Source organism: Balaenoptera ricei, chromosome 14 (genome assembly GCF_028023285.1).
Source record: "Balaenoptera ricei isolate mBalRic1 chromosome 14, mBalRic1.hap2, whole genome shotgun sequence".
NCBI classification, from domain to species: Eukaryota; Metazoa; Chordata; class Mammalia; order Artiodactyla; family Balaenopteridae; genus Balaenoptera; species Balaenoptera ricei.
In genome coordinates, this window is record NC_082652.1 from 38,182,292 (window position 1) to 38,205,722 (window position 23,431).

Genomic DNA, 23,431 nt, shown 5'->3' on the forward strand with positions numbered 1-23,431 from the left:
CCCCAAACATCTGTTCAAGAAATAGTAATGTACTGTTTCTGATTTCTTTTTCAGCAATGGATCAAAAAGCAGATGGTAGGGAGAGAGAACTACTGGATCGGCCTCACAGACTCAGAGCAGGAAAACGAATGGAAGTGGCTGGATGGGACCTCTCTAGAGTATAAGTGAGTCTCAGAAACTTCCAGATTGCTGGTCAGGCTCTCACTGGTCTATGTTTTCACCTCTTGCCAGACTGACTTCCTACAGTTTCTTCCTGAACGACCTTGTGTCCTACACGTTCCTCAAACTGAGGCTCCAGGTACCAGCTGCGTGTTTATTTCCATGTAGGGAAATTATGGTTTGAGAATCAATATGCTGTAAAAATAGGGGTTTTCCTTTTTCTTTTCATGGAGTGAATTTTTTTTCATTTCTACAAAAACAAACAAAAATCAAACAAAATAAACCACCAGAGACTCATAAGACCACCCAGGATGGCACTTGTGGCCAAGCGTGCTCTTTAAGTGCTGCCGTGAAGGCCAGAGAAGCCCCAGGCTCCCCAGCATGGTCCGAGCTCACCAGCCATGCTTCTGACGAGAGCCGGGCGCTCCCTTCAGGATGACGCCATCGACGCCCTGACCCCCTCTGTGCTTCTGGCCAGAGTGTGGGGATGAACTACAGGTTGATGACTCTCCTACACACAGAAAGTTCAAGTACGCCACAAATGAAGGCGTTTGTGGGATGACCGTGTCCTACAGGCTTGAAGGGTCTCTGTAAGTCCGATGTGACCTGAGTTCTATAAAGGCAGCAACAGAGAAGGGAAGCACTTCACAGAACCTTCTCGGAGCTCCTAGGGGCACAGACATCTCTGTGAGCCTCATCCGACCCCGGTGTCCACTCCTGCCCTAATCCTACCCCAGGGTCTGAAGAGGACTAAATTGTGCCCATTTAAATTCCACCTCTTTATCCTACTCCTGCTTTGCCGCTAATGGATGTGAAACTATGAAAATATGCAACACACACTGTACCAAATGGAGCAGAATTCATAAAAACCGACCTGTGAATACCTTTCCTTTGCTGGAGACAGAGAAGGCAGGCCCCGCAGAGGTTCAAGCAGGCGTGTGGGCATCTCGGCTTCAGGACCACGTCCCGAGCACGGAGGAGCCGCAGCAACCTTGGCACCAGGAGAGGAGAAAGCGAGCGTGTTTCAGGTCCAAGACAGCATCACGGGCATCGAGGCTGGAGCAGTAGAGGTCAAGGACAGGGAACAGGGGTTAGAGGGGATGGAGGGGCCAGATAGAGTTCCTGTGCATGTCTGTGCATGGGGGTAGACAGACAGGCTTCTTTATACTTTTAAATCCTCCACGTGAAAAGCATGATTAGAGGATATAGGTGGAAACCAGAATAAGGCCATTTATTTTATCTTTTTTAAAAAACTTTTACTTAAAAATTGTGGTAAAATATATATAACATAACAATTACCATTTAAACCATTTTTAAGTGTAGATTCCAGCGTCAACTACATTTACATTGCTGTGTAAACTTCACCACCATCCATCTGCAGAATTTTTTCATCTTCCCAAACTGAAACCCTGTCCACGTTCAACAATAACTCTCTATTCCCCCCAGCCTGTAGTACCTACCCTTCTACTTTCTGTCTCTATGAATTTGACTCCTTTAAGTCACTCCTGTAAGTGGAATCATTCAGTATTTGTCCTTTTGTAACTGGCTTATTTGACTGAGCATAATGTCTTCATGGTTCATCCATGCTGCAGCACATGTCAGAATTTCTTTCCTTTTTAAGGCTCAATAATATTCCATTGTATGGATGGACCACAGTTTGTTTATCCATTCATCCATGGATGGACATGTGGGTTGCTTCCAACTTTTGGCTATTGTGAATAATGCTGCTATGAACACAGATGTGTAAACGTGGGAATTCAGTTTTCAGCACAGTCCTAGACCTCATTCCATGTGACCCTCATCACCCCCATAGGAGAGGGGGAAATGATCAGCCTAGAATGGACCTGACCCCCGAGGTGGGGTCACATAGCCAGGCACTGGGTCTATGATCTTACCACTGTGGGGGGTTTGGGGGGAGTGTTTAGAAACAGTACTTAGAGAAAGATAATATATGTTTATTTTTTATTTATTTTTTATTTTGGCTGCAGGTTGTAGTTGCGGTATGCAGGTTCTCGGGATCTTTCATTGCAGCACGCAGGCTCTTTGTTGTGTCGCGCAGGCTTCTCTAGTTGTGGCGTGCGGGTTTCTTTTCTCTCTCTAGTTGTGGTGCGTGGGCTCCAGAACACATGGGCTCCATAGTTGCGGCATTCAGGCTCTCTAGCTGAGGTGTGCGAGCTCGGTAGTTGTGGCGCACGGGCTTAGTTGCCCCGTGGCATGTGGGATCTTAGTTCCCTGACCAGGGATCGAACCCGCGGTCCCCTGCATTGGCAGGCAGATTGTTTACCACTGGACCACCAGGGAAGTCCCGACAATATATGTTTTTGCTCCTGCAGCCCATCACAAGTGCTGTGCTGGAGGGCATGCAAGAAATTTCGGGTCCATAGCTAGGTTCATCCTACCACAAGGGAGTTCTGGGTGGGGGCTGGCGAAGGCCATTTCTTTTAAAAGAGCGACCGAACCTCAAGGTGGAACATTTAAAGATTTTAGGTCTGCTCCGAAGGTGAGCCCCAGACTGCCCCCAGGGCAAATGGATATCTGCCTCCTGGCTCAGCAGACATCCTGTCTGCTCCCTGCGCACCTGTCCTTGGGGAGATGAAGCCACACCACTCCCTGGCACTCGGGAATTTGGCCGCCAGCCCGAGGAGGGCATCCAGCACAGCAGAGATATGCTTCAGGAGAGTCAAAACAGTTGTGAGAGTTGTCACCTAAAATCGGACCAGTGCGGGGGTGGGGACGGGAGGCAGAGACTACTAAGGGAAAGAGAAATTTGTGACTGACAGTCTAGAGTGCCGGGATCATTTTTTTTTAAGGGAGTCAGTGGGGAGCTGGAAAAAAAAAAAAAAACCCTCAGTCTCCTCCACTTTTCTCACAACCATAAATACGAAAAAGGTCTGGGTTAGACTCACTAAGAAATTCAATCTGAAGCCCTCCTCTAAGCAAAGACTGGATTGGCCCACATGGAATGGATTGAGAGAGAACAGAACAGTACTGCCTATGCCAGCTCTCCCAAGGTGGAAGTTTCCTTGTCTCTCCCAGGCTCCAGCAGGAATTATGTGATTTGGGAGGAGAGCCCCAGAATTGGTACCTGGGACCTGAGAAGGCTCACATCCCCTGACACCTTCCTGGGAGCTCTGTTCCCAGCCACAGCCCAGACTGCTTCTAGTTTTCCACCCAAAGGAATACATAGACATGTAAAAAACCCCGGGATCACATTTTTTTTTTTTTAACATCTTTACTGGAGTATAATTGCTTTCAATGGTGTGTTAGTTTCTGCTCTATAACAAAGTGAATCAGCTATACATATACATACATCCCCATATCCCCTCCCTCTTGCGTCTCCCTCCCACCCTCCCTATCCCACCCCTCTAGGTGGTCACAAAGCACTGAGCTGATCTCCCTGTGCTATGCGGCTGCTTCCCAGTAGCTACTTTACATTTGGTAGTGTATATATGTCCATGCCACTCTCTCACTTTGTCCCCGGGATCACATTTTAAAAGCCAGAATAAATTAGGCAGACATATTATGAGGCCTCAATAGCCGAAGGCTAATTTAACTTGACATATAATAATAAACACGGTACAAACTAGAAAAAGAGCTAGTGTAGCGAGGGGAGAGAGTACCTGCCCTAGAGTCAATAAGGTCTGGGTTCCAGGTCCAGACCCAGCACTCAACAGCTTGTGACCTTGTGCAAGTTACTCAACCGTGTGGAATCTCCATGCCCTCATCTAGAAATGAAGATTCCAGAAGGACCGATGTCAGTATTGTGAAAATTAAATGAGATAATATGTATCAAGCATTGAGGACACTGAGCCCATGGGAAGTGCTCAGGAATTGTTACTCCTATTGTCATCACTGTCATCATTTTCATACTAGTCACTAATTGCAGGATAACACTTCCTAGCAGTTATGGATTACACCATGTCCTGAAGGAGATGCCACACACACTCACGACAGGTTTGTGAAGACAAGAAGAATGTTCCCTGCCGTGGCCTAGGGATGGGGCTCTAGGCTCTCAGGGGTCTCCCAACACGATACAGCTCCCCAAGTACCTCTCCATCTACTCAGACTCACCTGTACCCTCCTCTTTGCTTCTGTGGCCTCCAAGCCTGGTCCATCCACTTCCCTTTCCCCTGCCACCCACAGTGGTTTCTGGACCTGCCACCTCCCCGTACTTTGTCCAGGCTACATAAGAAGTCAGTCTCCCTACTTTACTCTTATCCTTTCTCTCCAACACGCAAACACACACCCCTTGTGAAATTATTTCAGGCTGCTGAGGGGACTGTTAAAGAGGAAACAGACAAGGGATAAAAGGTTCTCTCCTCTGCCTCTTGCCCCCACTCCATTTTTATACTGAGAGCTGGTTGAGAAAGACGGTGCTGGAATAAACAGACAAAAAGCAACGGTGATGTGGATTGGATGCCAGAAGCTTAGGGCACACGTGGACTTGAACGAAGGTTTATTTCCCATGAAACATATGACCTGACTCACTAAATCTTATGACGGTTAGGGAAAAGGATGGCATGAGAAGCAATCTGTGATGTCTCAGGATGGTCCCCAGGACAGGTTTCCAAATGCTTTGGATCCACGCGCCAATACAATTCCAAGAGAAAGACTGGAGGGCTGACTCGTGTTGCCAAGATTTTAGTTGCCCAACTAAGGACATGGGTTTTAAAAATCACCTATCAACGGGGACTTCCCTGGCAGTCCAGTGGTTAAGACTCCACACTTCCAATGCAGGGGGGCATGGCTTCGATCCCTGGTCAGGGAACTAGGATCCCACATGCTACACAGCACAGGCAAAAAAAAAAAAAAAAAAATCACCTATCAACAAATCTCAGCACGAAAACAACAAAAATAAAACCAAGAAAAGACAGTTGGCCATCACACATACACACAGAGTTGTCCTCATTTTTCTCTTTTCACCACAGACCTGTGAGAACTTCATTCTTGCCCAGCACCAGTCCTCTGACTGGACATTGGGATCCACTGGCCCACAGTCCCATGATAACATTCAGTGAATTATCCTGGAGTGTCCACCATGACCCAGCCTCTGTGCTGGTTTGGAGGATCTTTTCTGGAGTTTGGGGCACAATACAACTGAGAGGTACTGTTCTTCTACTCATGTAAAACCAGTCTGATTTCCAGGACCCTGTCACAATCAAGAAGACAGACACTCTGACCCTAAATGTGGATACAGTGAAGAACGGGGCTTCAAAGGAGGTTTCAATGCTCTCCTCTCAGTAATTAATAGAACAAGTATTGAAGAGAGAGAAAAACCAAGAGGGATATAGCAGACACTATCAACTAACTTGACTTCATTGATATTTATGGGACTTTTCACCCAACAACTACAAATACACATTCTTTTCAAGTGCATATGGTATGTTCACCAAGATCAACTATGGGCTGGGTCATCAAACAAGTCTCCATAAATTTAAAAGCTCTGGAATTATGTAGTGTATGTTCTCTCACCAAAACAAAATTGAATTAGAAATCAATAACAAAAAGATATCTGTAAAATCGCCAAATATTTGGAAATTAAAGACACACTTCTAAACAACCCATGGGGCAAAGGAGAAATCACAAAGGAAATTTGCAAATGTTTCAAAGACAATGAAAACATAACATATCAAAATCTGTGAGATGCAGCTAAAACAGTATATAGAGGGGCATTTATAGATTTAAAATGCTTATATTAGAAAAATACTTTAAAGTTGGAAATTAATGACCTAAGCTTCTACTTTATGAGGGTAGAAGAAGAAATGCAAATTAATCCCAAAGCAAGCAAAAGGAAGGAAATAATAATGACTGGAAAGCAATGAAATAGAAAACAGACAAACCAGGGAGAAGACCAGTGAAATCAGGAGCATGTCAAAGCTGGCCTTTCTACTCTTGATGGAATAAATGCCAGTGTGTCATTTGGCAAAGGTCATCACTGTCAATGGAGACTGCCTGGTAGGCACGGGGCAGTCAAACACACATGGGATGGAGACTCTGCCCGCTTGCTCAGAGCAGAACTGTAAGGGAGCCTTTGAAGGCCTTTCCTGCCCACCCTGCTTGCAGTTGCCCACCTTAGATCACCAGAGATGTGCTGTGCTTCCTGAGAGTCTCCCAAAACACACTTGAAGCTCCTCTCTTCCTCTTGTCCATTTCTTGGTCCCCTGCACAGGACATCATTTAACGGGAGCATGCTGTCAAGTTACGAGTAACAGCTTTCATCTCTGCACTGCAAAGGCAAAACATGGGTTGCCCTTCTGTCCACACAGATGGCTACATGTAATATTACATACTACATTCTTAGAATATAGAACCGTAGAATGGTAATGCCCTTTTATCTACTCAAAAGGGCAAGGAAATGCAAGGGGAAAATATTAAACAGATCTTCTATCAGAATTCCTATTTATGCAATTTCCCAACTAACCGGGAGATAAAGAATATTAAATGTCCCGTCATGCATCGAGAATCACAATCTCAAATTTGATAAACAAAATTGGAATGGAACCCCCTCGTATAACTGCAGAAATGAACAAAGTGTACACCAACAACATCAAACTGCCCAGGCATTGTTGACATTTCCGGGAGGGTCCTGCAAGGTGGAGAGAAACACACACAAAAAAGCTTGCCTGAAAGTTTCCTTCCAACTTCATCTCTTTCTGGCATCACTGTGACAGTCTGAGAGTTTTGCCTCATTTGTTTCTTGCCTGTGATGTAAGTTCTGAGAGGGCTGGGACTCTGTTCTCCATAGTGCCGTGTTGCCATCAGCTAGCATTACTTACCCCTGGCACATAGTTGGTGCTCTGTGAATATCTGTCGAATGAATGAGTTAACGAATGACTATTTCTGACTTCCACCTGAGTATCGTCCCACATTTACTCTCATCAGTTGATGGTTTCATCTAAATTATCTCTTCATCACTAGATTTATTTAAGTGAGGTCACTTCATTTTTTAAAATATCCCAAAATATACAGTTGGTTTGGGGGAGTCCACGCTACCTTGTTACACCCTTTAACTGTAAATTTCAACTCTCCTTTCCCATCGCCCTGATTTTTGCTGGTCTTGTCGTCAAAAGAAGTATGGCAACATGGGCTCTGTCCCCAGGTGACCCTGGTAAGAGCCTGGCCTCAGAAAAGGAAAATCTTAGTAGTGAGAAGTGTTTCTTTGCTGTAGAACTTTCTCCTGCTATCAGGGTCTGTACAGTGGAAGATTTCTCTCTAGCGGCCAAAGCCGCAGCCACTCTGATACGAACATGAAGCATGGACCAGAGTGAGTTATTATTAGATGATGCTGGTTGGGTAATGAGTCATCGTTTATGGGAAGCACTTCCTGCTGCAGATGTTTTTTCGGACCCTCCGCATGAGGCAAGCTTGTCCTCTTAGGAGGTAACCACAAGCTTCTGTGCAAAGACCTGGTTCTCAGAGAAAACGTAGTCTTTCAAGTTTTGAGTCTTGGAAGCACATCTAATTTATTGCTTGGAAATAGAGTCAGGAACAGCAAACGCTGGCAAAGGGGTGCTTTGAGCAGCAGCATGCAAGTTAAGCCCCAAATGAGCTCATCCTAAAGAAAACTTGTTTTAAAGAATCTCTCTCCCAAAAAAGGCAGTGAGATGTGTAAGTCATTTTCAGTAAGAATAAATTACTATTTCTTTCTATAGCAATTAACTATCTACAACTTAGCCAGAAAACCATAACCGAGTGTTTATAATTGTAGGTTCTTGTAAGTGTATATCAAGGGTCTTTCGCTCTCTCTGCCTGACTCTGACTTGTTAGACACAAGATATCAGAACGTACGAGGATCCTTCTGGGTTCTCAAAAGAATATGTGTGTGTGTGTGTTTGTGTGTGTGTGTGTGTGTGTGTGTGCGTGTGTACGTGTGTGGTCCTCAGAATGCATATACATTCACACACAGATATACACCCACATGCCCAGCAGTCAGCATTCCAGTGCACGTTAGAAAGCTGTCATTCATCTGACTGTGTTGGAGACAGGTTTACTCTCTCAGCAATGTGATGAAGCAGCTCAGTGAGCTGATTGCACTGTGGCAATGATAACAAGCCTGCAGGGAGATGCTGCATAACACACTGCTCTGCAAAACAGCTGCTTATTCTGAATCAGAGTGTGCACAGCTTTTTAAACAGTGCATTTTCATTCCCGGACAAATGACAGGCCTTGGTTTTGTTTTTTACATTTCTCTGCTGCTCTTGGGTAGAGAAAACTTCTCTGTGACTTTGCAAATAATACTTGATTTCTGTTTTCTTAAAAGAAATTGGAAAGCTGGACAGCCAGATAACTGGGGTCATGGCCATGGGCCTGGAGAAGACTGTGCCGGGCTGATTTATGCTGGGCAGTGGAACGACTTCCAATGTGAGGACATCAATAACTTCATTTGCGAAAAAGACAGGGAGACAGGTAAGCAGCGGAGGGGATTTAAGAGAGAGCCGCTGAGCTTATATCTTATTAAAGGGCAAGAGGTGATGAGTATAAGGGATCTGAATGTAGGCTCGGTAATCGGGTTCCAGTCCTGGTTCCGCCATTTACTAGCTGGGCAAGCTATTAACCTCAGGGGAATAATAGTATCTTCTTAATGGGGTTGTTGTGAGGACTTAAATAAGTTAATAAATGTGCCTAATGTAGAGGAAGTACTCAATAAATATTAGACTAAAAGGCCTAGGTCATTACCTTATAATATTGTCAGTCAATTGTTATTTAACATATGGCACCAGTGTTAAGTCTTTTTCATAGAGTTCCGTGCATGGATAATTCAGGTGACCAAGCATTCAATTCCATGTGTATTTATTGAGCATTTACTATGGGCCAGATGCTGTGCTAGATAATGTAGGGATATAGTTTCTCCGCCTCCTTATAAGCTCATAAGCCTAAGAGGCATTTGGAGATTCTTTTTTTCATTTCAAAACGTACTTTTGTAAAGCTTCATTAAATACATGACCCTCTTCAGGACATAGCATCTTAGTTTTCTTCATCAGAACTAGATTTGAAAGTTTGTGGTGGGGGAAGGAGGAAATGGGGGTGAATGGTAATAGGTAAGGGTTTTTTTTAGGGGTGATGAACATGTTCTAAAATATTAGATAGTTCTAAACTATACAACCTTGTGAATATGATGTAATTCTATCTCATAAAGTCTTTATTTTGAAAGTTGGTGGGAGACCTTGAAGGGCAGGCACTATCTTTGTGCCCTCCCTCTGCTGTGCTCCACAGCACAAGTATCACCCCAAGGGGAGCTTTTACACACGTCTGATGCCCAGTTTTTTGCAGCTGCCACCCAGGGAACACCCCTTGATCTCCTGGCTCTAGTGGCCAGTGAGCTTGCATTCCTGGGTCCCATGAGACTATAACAAACAAATCATTCTTGGCCAGCTGCTATCCCCAGGGCACTGTGCAGACAGCAAACTGAATCATACCCCCAGTATTTCTGTGAAAGAGGCCTATTTGCTTGTCCTGGAGCTTCAGCAAGAGGGGTAAGCTTCTGGTTTGGCTCATCTAGGGACCTACGGAGGTGCCCTCCAGGGACAAAGGCTGGTGGATGCCATCTCTGTGACCTCCCTCTGCCTCATGACAGGGTGCAGGGAGCTCCCAGGATGGAGCTTGTACACTTGTCTGGCACCCTGATTTTTGCAACAATTGTGCAGGAGACACCTCTAGGTCACCCAGTGCTGGTGGCCAGTGGGACACACCTTTCAGTCCCACAAGACTATAAATATTTGCATACTTTAAAAGCTGCTGCCTGAAGGTCTAGTTTCTAATCAGCAAGACTCTAGTTGCTGACTGAGATCCTCCCCTTTGGGGCACTGACAGGTCTTGGCACACTCAAATGCTAGGAGCCACTAAAAATAAAAAAGGCTTCTTGAACAATCACAGTGGTTTGAAGGACAAGCAAGAGCTAGGGCAGGGTTGAAAGATAAGGTTCATTCCTACAAGATGCCACTCCCTCAAGATTGGGAAAGAGGGTTGTTTTATCTAGTTTGACAACACAGAGAGTCAAGCAAAATGAAGAAAGATACATATGTTCTGAATGAAAGAACAAGATAAAACCTTATAAAAAGTCCTTAATGGAGATAAGTGATATACCTATTAAAAAGTTCAAAATAATAGTTATAAAGATGCTCACACTGAACTCGGGAGAAGAATAGATGAACACAGTTAGAACTTCAATAAAGAGATAGATAGCAAATATAAGAAAGTACCAAATAGAAGTTACAGAGCTGAAGAATACAATAACTGAACTGGAAAATATATACTAGTAGGGTTCAGTAGCAGACTAGATGAAGCAGAAGAAAGGATCAGTGAGCTCAAAAGCAGGGCAGTGGAACACACCCAGTGGAGAAGCAAAAAGAAAAAAGAACAAAAAAACATGAAGATAGTTTAAGGTACTTATGAGACAACATGTGGTGGTCCAAATTCACATTATAGGGGCCCAGAAGGAGAAGAGAGGGGTAAAGGGGCAGAAACTTCTTGAAGAAATAATGGCTGAAAACTTCCCTAAACTTGGGAAGGAAACAGACATCCAAATCCAGGAAACCCAGAGTTCCAAATAGGAGGAACCCAAAGAGACCCACACCAAGACACATTATAATTAAAATGTCAGAAGTTAAAGACAAGGAGAGAATCTTAAAAGCAGCAAGAGAAAAATAACTTGTTACATACAAGGGAACCCCTATGGACTGTCAGCTGATTTTTCAGCAGAAACTTGGCAAGCCAAAAGGGAGTGGAATGGTTTTATTAAAAGTGTTTAAAGAAAAAAACTTCCAATTAAGAATACTCTACCCAGCAAAGTTATCCTTCAGAATTGAAAGAGAGAGAGTTTTCCAGACAAGCAAAACCTAAAGGAGTTCACCACCACTAGACCAGCCTTACAAGAAATGTTAAAGAGGCTTCTTTACACTGAAAAGAAAGGGTGCTAATTAAAAACAGGAAAACATATGAAAGTATAAATCTCACTGGTAAAGGTCAAAATATATTTACCTTTACATATATATAGTAAAATTCAGAATACTCTAATGTTGTAAAGGTAGTGGATTAACACTTATAAAGCTAGTATGAAGGTTAAGAGACAAAAGTAATAAAAATAACTATAACTACAATGATTTGTTAAGAGATACACAAGATTAAAAGACATAAATTGTGACATCAAAAATATAAAATGGTGTGGGGGCAGGGAGTAAAAACACAGAGTTTTAGAATGCATTCAAACTTAAGTTGTTAATTAAAATAGACTATTATAAATATAAATTGTTATATGTAAGCCTCATGATAACCACAATGCAAAAACCTATAGTAGATACATAAAAGATAAATAGAAAGGAATCTAAGCATACCACTATAGAAAATCATCAAGTCACGAAGGAAGAGAGCAAGAGAAGAAGAAACAGAGGAACTACAAAACAGCCAGAAAACAATTAACAAAATGGCAAGTAATACATATCTTTTAATAATTATTTTAAACATAAATGGACTACATTCTCCAGTCAAAAGACATAGAATGGCTGAATGGATAAAAATACAAGACCCATTTATATGCTGCCTACAAGAGACTCACTTCAGATGAAGGATACACACAGACTGAAAGTGAAGATGTAAAAAGATATTCCATGCAAATGGAAACCCAAAGAAAGATGGGGTAGCTATATTTATATCAGACATAATAGACTTTAAAACAAAGACTGGAATAAGAGACAAAGAAGGTCATTACATAGTGATAAAGGAATCAATCCAACAAGAGTATATAACATTTGTAAATATTTATGCACCCAACATAGGAGCACCTAAGTAAAAAAAACAAATATCGACAGACCTAAAGGGAGAAATAGATAGCAGTACAGTAATAGTACCCCACTTTCATCAGTGAATAGATCATCCAGGCCAAAAAATCAATAAGGAAACATTGGCCTTAAATGGCACATTAGATCAGGTGGACCTAACTGATAGAAAAAAATCCCATCCAAAAGCAACAGAATACACATTCTTCTCAAGTGCACATGGAACATTCTCCAGAATATATCATGTTAGGCCACAAAAAAAGTCACAATAAATTTAAGAAGATTGATTTCTAGTCTCATACCATTGTGGCTGGAAAAGATGCTTGATATGGCTTCAATCACAAGAAGAAAACTGGAAAAATCACAAATATGAGGAGATTAAACAACATGCTACTGAACAACCAGTGGGTCAAGGAAGAAATCAAAAAGGAAGTAAAAAATATGGTGAGACAAATGAAAATGCAACATACCAAGACTTATGGGATGTAGCAAAGCAGTTCTAGGAGGGAGGTTCATAGCAATACATCCTATATCAAGAAAAAAAGATCTCAGATAAACAACCTAAACCTATCCCTCCAGGAACTAGAAAAAGAAGAACAAATGAAGCCCAAAGTTAGCTGAAGGAAGGAAATAAAGATCAGAGTGGAAATAAATGAAATAGAGACTAAAAACATAATAGAAAAGATTAATGATAGAGCTGGTATTTGAAAGATAGACAAAATCGACAAACTTTTAGCTAGATTTACCAAGAAAAAAATATGGGCTCAAATATATACAATCAGAAATGAGAGAGGAGACACTGTAACCGGTATCACAGAAATACAAAGATCACTATGAACAATTATACACCAACAAATTGGACAACCTATGAGAAATAAATTCCTAGAAACATACCATCTATGAAGAACTGAATCATGAAGAAATAAAAAAATCTGAACAGACCAATTACTAGTAAAGAGATTGAATAAGTAATCAAAAACCTCCCAATAAACAAAAGTCCAGGGCCAGATGGCTTCATTAGTGAATTCTACCAAACGTTTAAAGAAAAATTAATACCAATTCTTCTCAAACTCTTCCAAAAAATAGAAGAGGAGGAAACACTTCCAAACTCATTTTATGAGGCCAGCATTACCCTGATACCAAAGCCAGACAAGGACACTACAAGAAAAGAAAATTACAGGCCAATATCCTTGATGAACTATAGATGTAAAAATCCTCAACAAAATATTAGCAAACCGAATTCAACAATACAGTAAAAGAATTATACGCCATGATCAAGTGAGATTTATTCCAGGGATATAAGGATGGTTTAACATCCACAAATCAATCAATGAGATACACTACATAAACAGAATGAAAGAAAAAAATCATATATCATCTCAATAGATGCAGAAAAAGCATTTGACAAAATTCAGTGTTCATTTATGATAAAAAAAAAAAAAACAACTCTCAAATGGATTCCCTGTAGAGGGAAACTCTCTATAGAGGGACTGTGACAGGCCCACAACTAACATCATACTCAATGGTGAAAAGCTGAATACTTTTGCTCTAAGATCAGGAACAAGACAAGGATGCCCACTCTCACCACTTTTATTCAGCATAGTATTGGAAATCCTAGCCAGAGCAATTAGGCAAAAAAAAGAAATAAAAGGCATCCAAATCAGAAAGGAAGAAGTAAAACTGTCGCTATTTGCAGGTAACATGATATTTTATATATAGAAAACCCTAATGGCTCCACCAAAAAAAAATGTTAGAACTAATAAATGAATTCTGTAAAGCCGCAGGACACAAAAATCAATATACAAAAATATGTTGTGTTTCCATACACATAACAAACTATCAGAAAGAGAAATTAGGGAAACAATACCATTTGCAATTGCATCAAAAAGGATAAAATACCTAGGAATAAATTTACCCAAGGAGGTGAAAGACCTATACACTGAAAACTATAAGACATTGATGAAAGAAACTGAAGAAGACCCAAATAAATAGAAAGATATTCTGTGCTCATGGATTGGAAGAATATTGTTAAAATGTCCATACTATCCAAAGCAATCTACAGATCCAATGCAATCCCTAGAAAAATTCCTATGGCATTTTTCACAGAAATAGAACAAACAATCCTAAAATTTGTATGGAACCACAAAAGACCCCAAATAGCCAAAGTAATCTTGAGAAAGAACAGCAAAGCTAGACACAGTCCCTGATTTCAAACTATATTACAAAGCTACAGGGATCAATACAGTGTGGTAGTGGCATAAAAACAGATACATAGATCAGTGAAACAGAATATATAACCCAGAAATAAATCCATGCATATGGATTATTGGTCAACTAACTTATGATAAAGGAGCCAATAATATACAGTGGGGCGAGGACAATCTCTTCAATAAATGCTGTTGAGAAAACTGGACAGCCACATGCAAAAGAATGAAACTGGACCACTCTCTTATACCATACACAAAAAAAAGCACAAAATGGATGAAAGACTCAAATGTAAGACCTGAAACCATAAAATTCCTGGAAGAAAACATAGGTGATAATCTCCTTGACATTGATCTTGGCAATGATTTTTTGGATCTGACAACAAAAGCAAAAATAAGCAAGTGTGACTACTGACAACAAAAGCAAAAATAAGCAAGTGTGACTACATCAAACTCTAAAGCTTCTGCAAAGCAAAGAAAACCATCAACAAGTGAAAAGTCGGCTTACTGAATGGGAAAAAATATCTGCAAATCATAGAACTGATAAGGTGCTGATATCCCAAATATATGAAAAACTCATACAACTCAATAGCAAAACACCAAACAATCCCATTGAAAAATGGGCATAAGATCTGAACAGACATTTTTCCAAAGAAGACAGACAGACGGCCAACAGGTACATGAAAAGCTGCTCAACATCCCTAATCATCAAGGAAATGCAAATGAAAACCACAATGAGATATTACCTCACACCTGTCAAAATGGTCATTATAGAAAAGACAAGAAATAACAAGTGTTGGCGAGGATGTGGAGAAAAGGGAACCCTTATGCACTGTTGGTGGGAATGTAAATTGGTGCAGCCACTATGGAAAAACAGTATGGAGGTTCCTCAAGAAATTAAAAATATAATAGAACTACCATATGATCCAGCAATTCCACTTCTAGGTATTCATCTGAAGAAACAAAAACATTAACTTGAAAAGATATATGTACCCTTATGTTCATTGGAGCATTATTTACGATAGCATTATTTACAATATGGAAGCAATCTAAGAGTCCAACAATAGATGAATGGGTAAAGAAAATGCAGTATATAAATACAATGGAATATTATTATTCAGCCATAAAAAAGAATGAAATATTGCCATTTATGACAACATGGATTAACCTTGAGGGCATTATGCTAAGTGAGATAAGTCAGACAGAGACAGACACCATATAATCACACTTATATGGAACCTTAAAAAAAAAAAATGGAACTCATAGATACAGAAAACAGGTGGTTGCCAGAGGCAGAGAGTGGTGGGGTGTACAAAATGGGTGAAGGGGCTCAAAAGGTATAAACATCTAGTTATAAAATAAATAAGGCATGGTAATGTAATGTCATATACAGCATGGTGACTATAGTTAATAATCCTGTTATATATTTGAAAGTTGCTAAAAGAGTAAATCTTAAAAATTCTCATCACAACAACCACAAAAAAATTATAACTACATGTGGTAGTGGACGTTAACTAGACTTACTGTGGTGATCATTTTGCAATATATACAAATTTGGAATCATGTACACTTGAAACTAATATGTTATATTTCAATTTTATCTCAATTTTTAAAAACAAAGTTGATGACAAAAATATATTTTGCTCAAATTATTTTTGACAGTAACTGGGGCACAAATTATGCATTTATCCATTCAACAGTCATGTATTGAAAACCTCTAGTGTGTCAAGCACTGGTCCAAGTGCTAGAGGTCTCCAGACACGTAAGGAACTCCCATCCTGGTCAGTTTCAGGAAAAGAACACAAATATCTCAACAAGAGATTACAGTAGAGGGTGACAAGTGACCCAGATTTGTCATTTGTTAGCCTTCTTTGGCCATTTGGGATTTGAGTTGGGACTAGGATTCCCCAGAATAGGCTCTTTCAAAGTGAATTTTACCTTTTATTTAATCTGAGTAAGAATTTCTAGGCATTTATTTGAAAAAATAATTATTGAACGATGTATTTGGAATGTTTCCTATAAAAACACGTTCCTTTTTTGAATTATACATTAACATTGTTCTTTAAGAAAAACTAACACCCATCCTTTTTCCTTTCTTTTAGTACTATCACCTGCATTATAATGGACTGTGATATAATAATAAGAGCAAATTTTCGGACAGTTCTCAAAGGCAAAAGATACTTCTTCCTCATTGCATCACCTTCTCACCAGATTGAAAAAAAGCACTGAAAACCAATTACTGAAAAAATTGACAGCCAACGTTCTTTACCATCGCCATTACTTAAGGACTTTGGAACAAAAGTGTTCCCCCAGTATGATACATTGATTTTCAGTATGCAAATGGACTGAATCACATAGATTTTTCTCAGCCAGTAACCGTACAGTTATGCAAATCATGTCTTCCAGAGTGTGGAATGCTCCAATCAGAAAAAAGATTATCATTGGTTGTTGAGCTTTAGGAAGAACTGAAAACGTATACTGTGTAAACAGTACCTTACATTTCTAAAATCCCACATGTAGGAAAAATATGCAGACATACAGATATATAGGTCAACTCTTAGTAACAATATGAAATATACTTAAAGAGCTTTTAAAACTTTGTATTTTTGTACAAAATATTTGCCTTTTTACAATTTATTTTCTTTTTTTTTTTTTGTTATTTTACCAATATAGTACATGAAGCCAAAGAAAACAATAATGGTACTAATAAAAACTCATAGGGTTTCTTGTCAGATTTAATTCTACACAGTGGCAAAGAATTTTTTTCAGTTATGGTTTAAAAAAATAATTAAATATGTGTGTATATGTGTATTTTTTAATGTATCATTTCCTCAGAGGAGTCAATCACTTGAAATGTCTAGAAGTGTCCTTGCAGATTTTGCCAGTGTAGGTCAAGCCTGAGCATATATGTGGCTCAGTCAAGTGGGCCATGCATCAAGCCCATCACCAGCCAAGACTCTTGCTGTGTGTCTGCCAGGCTCAGAGGAAGTGGTCAACTCAGGATGTGCTTTTACTTCATTTTGGCGGAGTCAGGGGTGGTGGAGAGGCATCTGTTGGGAAGGGCAGAGCACCTGAATCTGGCTATCTAGAAGGTCCTGTTTTATGGCTGAGGTATGAATATACTTGGTATCAGACCCATACCAGAGCTGATATTAAATGTCAGGAAAGTATGGCATCACATCGGCCAAAGGCAGAGAGGCTAGAAAGATGGGGACAGCTATACACTACCTGGAAAGTTTATGTTTTCTTAAGTCAGATTCCAAAAAAACCATAATTCCAAGGCACATGCATGATGAAATGCAAGAATAAAATTTTGGCCACTATGTTGAACTCTTGCAAAGAACCTTTTGTCTGAGCCCATCTTCCTTCTACCCCTTGACTTGCCATTGAAAAGTCTAACATGAAATGTGCTGAAAACAGGCTTAGATGTAACTGATGCTCAAAGGTAAGATTTCCATCCAACAGATTCCCTCTCCTCTCCTCCCAAGGAGCTCCCCAGCAGTGCTGCTACCTATCCCACATACAATGGTAAAAGAATAAAGACAGAGTTTGATTTTCACACCTGCAGCTGTGTGGACTGTGTTGTCTTGCCCTGGTCACCGATCATGCCATCTCTGCAGCCCAGGAATGGTCACCTCCTCAGCACCTTTATGCCCCGCTGTCCTGTCCATGTGGTCTGGTCGGGCTGGTAGGACCCGCTGTCGTCTGGGCCCTGTGACACAAGACAGGCACTGGACTCTGGTACCTCTTCAGGCTCAAGACCTTCTATAGACTAAACTCTATCCTCTTTTTCATCCTCTTCTGGTTTCTTAGGTGTCAATTAAGATTCATGTTCAGAAGCAACTTGAACGTCTGATGCCATGCTCAGAAGAGAATGGTGCTGGCTCCCACAGCTGAGGGTGTTCCTAACAACAACTTACCCAGTGCTTATCATTTGTCAGGCTTCAATCAGATGATCTCATGTCATCCTCCCAACAGCCCTAAAAAGTAGGCCTTACTACTCTCCCCATTTTATAGAGGGGGGCACTCAGGGATGTGATGTCATTTCCTGGATCACATCATCACCAAGGAATGAGGCAGGATTCAGACTCGAGCTTTGAAAATGTTCTAATTTTCTTTAGGAAGCAGGGTTCGTCTTAATAACACAGTAAAATCAGATGAAAATCACACATTACCAGATGCCTCATGTACTCCTCTGTATATTTAGCTATTTATACACCATGTTTCTATTCACCTCCTCACCACTGATGCCCTTCTGGGAGGAGAGTTTTGGTAAAATGTCATGAGGTCTTCAAGCACTTGAGTTGCTATGAGAAGATGGAAACTTTTTCTTTTTAAATGACTCTTGAAAGAATGAGTGCACAACCAGAAAGAAAAAAACCCTTTCTTTTCCTCTTCCGTGAGCAGCGTTCACCAGGTCTTCCCATATCCTTCTAATTTTAGCAGTTAGAGTTTAAAGCAGACAACAAATAGTAAGACCGCCTCCCATTTTAAAAACCAGATGTTTAAGGAAATAGAAAGCTACATAAATCATATATCCCTGGGACTTCCCTGGTGGTGCAGTGGTTAAGAATCTGCCTGCCAAGGCAGGGGACACGGGTTCGAGCCCTGGTCTGGGAAGATCCCACATGCCACGGAGCAACTAAGCCCGTGCGCCACAACTACTGAGCCTGCGTTCTAGAGCCCGTGAGCCACAACTACTGAAGCCCTCGCGCCTAGAGCCTGTGCCCCGAAACAAGAGAAGCCACCGCAATGAGAAGCCCGTGCACCACAACGAAGAGTAGCCCCCGCTCACTGCAACTAGAGAAAGCCCGCACGCAGCAACGAAGACCCAACGCAGCCAATCAATCAAACAATCAATCATATATCCCTATATAAATCAGGTAACAACATTAAGCATGTGTATTTTGCCTCAGATGACAAAACTGATCTCTTGAAAAACTATGTTAACTCATTCATGGCTCAAAGAAGTCCAATAATAATAAAAGTTTAAATATATTTAGCACTTTCACATACATTACCTCTTCTAATCTTGGTGCAAAACCTTTCTCTCTACTTTAGGAATGAGGACACTGAGGCTAATTTGAAGACTTGCCCATTGCCCACATCACTGTCCTGCAAATCATCAGGTTCCTCGTTCTTAAGTCCCTAAATCTAAGTCCATTCTAACCCTTACCCCCAGTTTAAAATCTTCTGAGTTGCCTGCAGGACAAACATGCCGGGGAGATAAGGCCCTCGTGACCAGGTCCTCAGCTGCACCTCCAACCTCCCCTCCAGCTGCAACCCTGCCCTCCCTTGCTATGTGCCAGAACAGCCTTGCAAGCCACCTGCAATTTCCTCCATGCTCTTTCTTACCCCCATACTTTACCTGAACTTCCCTTCCCTACCTTTGTTACCTGGAAAGTACCTCCTTTAAGATTCAGCTCAAGCATCACTTCTAGCCTGAATCCTTTCACAACAAATGCACCCTGAAGGAAGAGCTGATTCTTCCTTCCATGTCAAACGCTACACACAAATGCTCCGGATAACATGGAGGAAAACCCACACACTGTGTTAGATGATCTACAGATTAGCTGAGAGGCCTAAATATTACTGAATTAAGAAGAGAAAGGTGGGCTTCCCTGATGGCGCAGTGGTTGGGAATCCACCTGCCAATGTAGGGGACACGGGTTTGAGCCCTGGTCCAGGAAGACCCCACATGCTGTGGAGCAACTAAGCCCGTGCTCCACAACTACTGAGACTGTGCTCTAGAGCCCACGAGCCACAACTACTGAAGCCCACGCACCTAGAGCCCGTGCTCTGCAACAAGAGACGCCACCACGATGAGGAGCCCGTGCACCTCAGTGAAGAGTAGCCCCCGCTCACCGCAACCAGAGAAAAAGCCCGCACGCAGCAACGAAGACCCAATGCAGCCAAAATAAATAAATAAATAAAATAAAATAATAAATAAATTTATAAAAAAAAAAAAAGAAAGAAAGAAGAGAAAGGTGAATATTGCCTGTCAGCAATGAAATCTTAAGAGAACTGAAGAATGGGAGAAGCCAAGCAGTAGAAATGAAGCAATTCATGTTGATAACAACTGGTTACTATATATCCACTATATTGGATATATATGTAATATACATATTATGAATGGAATATTGAGTGAAAAGAATCAACTGGCAAAGCAGATTCATTCTATTTATCAAAATATGGCCCTGAGTCAGGGAAAAGCTTTAGAAACCTTTTCTAAATGGCTGTGTAATGAAATATCTCTTTTCTGTTATACTCAACAGTTTTAGAAGTATAGGTGAACTTTTGCCAGTTTTTAGAAGGTATTTCTCTGTACCATAGCTCCATTTTCCTGGAAAGCATCCCTTAGTGGCATGGCATCACACTTATAAATCACAGAGCAGATGTTAAAGAGATTCCACTCCACCCGTTCATGCGTTTTCCTCTCCTCCTAGATATACTTGTTCAAATAAGTACATAGCATGCCCAGGTTACACCAGGTGGGCAGAAGTCCAAAGAAAAGCAGGCTTAAGAAAACCAACTTTAATTCTCCAGAAGCAGAGCCCCTGGTTTTCAAACTTTTCAATGAATGAGTCTATGAATGAACTATCTCAGTCCAGCCCTGCCTGCCATAGGCAGGGTTGTATCCCAGCCTCCAGCTTTCCCCCAAGGACTTATTAGGCCCAAATTTGTAAAACAGGGATCACCCGTACAACTTGGTTGGGAGTCAGCTGCCAGCAAGGATACTCCCGCCAACAACTCAACCAGGCAGGTCATTAAGTGGGCTTTAACGAAAGGGTTAGTCCTCTTGGCCAGAGATGGAGAATTGTCCTTTGGCCAGTCTTCCAACCGTTGGTGCCAGAGTTTGCTGTATTCTTTAATCATCACTCATTGCCGTGACCCACTAAATAATGCCTGCAAGCTGCAGGGAATTATACGATTCTTAAAAGCAGTTCCTGTGCCTGAGAGCAGAGGAGCTAGGCCAGGCCTGACATAAACCAGCACAAAGTGCTGGCTCTAGAGGAGCTATAATAACACCTACTATCTCCAACTACCATACAAGGAAACTGAAGATCAGACAGGTTAAATAATTTTCCAAGAACTGGGATTTGAACCCATGGCCACCTAGCTTCCACCCCGCCACACTGTCTCCTATGATCCAACAGTAACCTTCCTGAGAGTCTGGGCTTTCTGGGTTGTATTTTGTTCTTTGCCACAAGAAATCAGTCAAGCCACCAGGTCTCTCTAACAGAAGCAGGGAGATAATGGAGGAATTGTGATTCATGCTCTTTACATAAAAGTACTAGACCAATCTCTTTGTTATCAATGAGCAAAGAGGCAAAAGTCCACTTGGCGCCCATGCCATGGATGTCCAAAGAGGTCCAATTTGGAGAAACCACCGTAGATTCTAGAGTAACTGGACGTCTCACAGAGTTCTCTGATATAATTAGTGTCAAATGAAAGGAGACAGGCTTGGGAGCCAAATAGCCCCAGGTTTGAATCCTCCTCTCTACTTCCTGCTTGTGAGGCATATTCAAACAAGCGACAAATAGCTCTCTCTCCGCACCTCTCTTTCCCACCAGGCCCTCTGCTCATGGACAGAACCAGCATTGGTCCAGAACTGGTTCAGAACGTGGCATTGCTTGTCCTGTTATCATTAGGGTGAATTTGCATTGACAATTAGCTCACTGATAATGCCTTTCAAAATACTAGACAGGAGTGACAGGGAGAAAAATTTAAATTGTGATCATCTCTTCTCTCTTAGTCCAGTAGGTGCTGAAAACAATTAATTGGTATCTCTCTCTGTGTTATCCCTTCAATTAGGTATAAGAGTAGAGGTTCCTATCAGTTTGTATTAATTACAGATTTGGCTGCTGAAATGAAGACCCAAAATAATGCCAGCCTAAATAAGATGGAGGCTTCTTCTCCTCTATCTAACTATATGAACATAAGCAGCCCAGGGAGCAACCCTCCTACTATATTCCTGTTCTGCCATCCTGAAGCCATCGCCCGCATTTGCAGGGTCCAAGAGGGCTCAGCACCACACCCACATTCCAGGAAGCAGGCCTGAGGGAGAGGTGGAGAGAGAATTGAATCCCTTTAAGGCAGAAATTGCAGACATCATTTCCACTCACATCTCTTTAGCCAGAACTTAGTCAAATAGCCTCACTTATTGCAAGGAGGCTGGGAAATATAGGCTTTAGCTGTGAAATACAGTCACATGCCAAGCTAAAACTTCTATTATGATAAAAGGAAAGGAGTATGGCTATGGGTGGGAAGCAGTATAAATAGCAGTTGCACCTTCCAAACCCACCCACACCAATTCCCCTCCTGTACAACATACAGGTGACCCTTGAACAACGCAGGTTTGAACTGCATGGGTCCACTTATACCTGGATTTTTTTCAATAAATATATACTACAGTACTACACGATCCACAGTTGGTTGAATCCGCAGATGCAGACCATGGATACGGAGGAACCAAATGGCATATATGGAGAGAGGACCACAAGTTATGTGTAAAGGGTCGGTGCCCCTAACCTGACCCTTTGTTGAAGGGCCAACTGTATTTTCTAACTTGCCTTACTGTGGAGACTCTGGTGGATTGAATTGCTGGCTCCAATTCTCCATACCTCCCTGCACCCACCCATTTGTAATTCCCCTATCTCTCTGGGAGGAGGGTACCTTCCTGCCCCCTTGACTTGGGCTCAGCCAGGTGACTTGCTTCGGCCAATATTGGTGGATGTGATGTGACCAAAGGCTTGAGAAATCCTAGGGTAACTGTGCTTGCCCTCTTGTACATCTGCCATCACCTTGAGGAGGGCTTCCTCTAGGTAGCTGCTGCCCCTGTGGCCAGGGCTCTAGAATGAACACACATGGCACAAAGCTGCCCCAGGCAAGACAGACCTGCAGCAAGAAGCAGAGCCAGCCCAACCTTCAGAGCCTGCAGCAGAGCCACTGGGCCACCCCACAGACCTGTGAGAATAAACATCTAATGCGATATATATTCCATTGAGATTTGGGGGCTGTTTATTACACAGCATTACTGGAACAAGAGCTAACTGATACAAGTCCTTCAGCTCTAACCCAGCAGTTCTCTATGTGGTTATTTTCTATTTGTCCCTCCAGATCCCTTCTCCACCATTCTCTGGGTTTTGGAAGGTAGATCTTTATGGGCTCCATTGGCTCTTGGCTTCCAGTTGGTTCCAGACTGAGGGTGCCATCTTTTTCTTATTGGACCCTGACTGACACCCCTCCTACCTGTACCCCACCTCCACTTCCAGGGCCTTTGCTCATCAAATCCCT

The 23,431-nt window shown here is 41.7% G+C and overlaps 1 protein-coding gene across 1 annotated transcript in view; it reads left to right on the top strand.

The window, feature by feature from the left end:
• COLEC12 (collectin subfamily member 12) overlaps positions 1-17,693 on the top strand; it is a 192,612-nt gene extending 174,919 nt beyond the window's left edge. The window contains exons 8-10 of the mRNA XM_059895426.1: positions 55-164; positions 8,420-8,565; positions 16,237-17,693. Coding sequence (XP_059751409.1) covers positions 55-164; positions 8,420-8,565; positions 16,237-16,256 — 276 coding nt within the window. The 3' untranslated portion in view covers positions 16,257-17,693. The remainder of the gene's footprint in view (positions 1-54; positions 165-8,419; positions 8,566-16,236) is intronic.
• Positions 17,694-23,431: the final 5,738 nt, after the last annotated feature.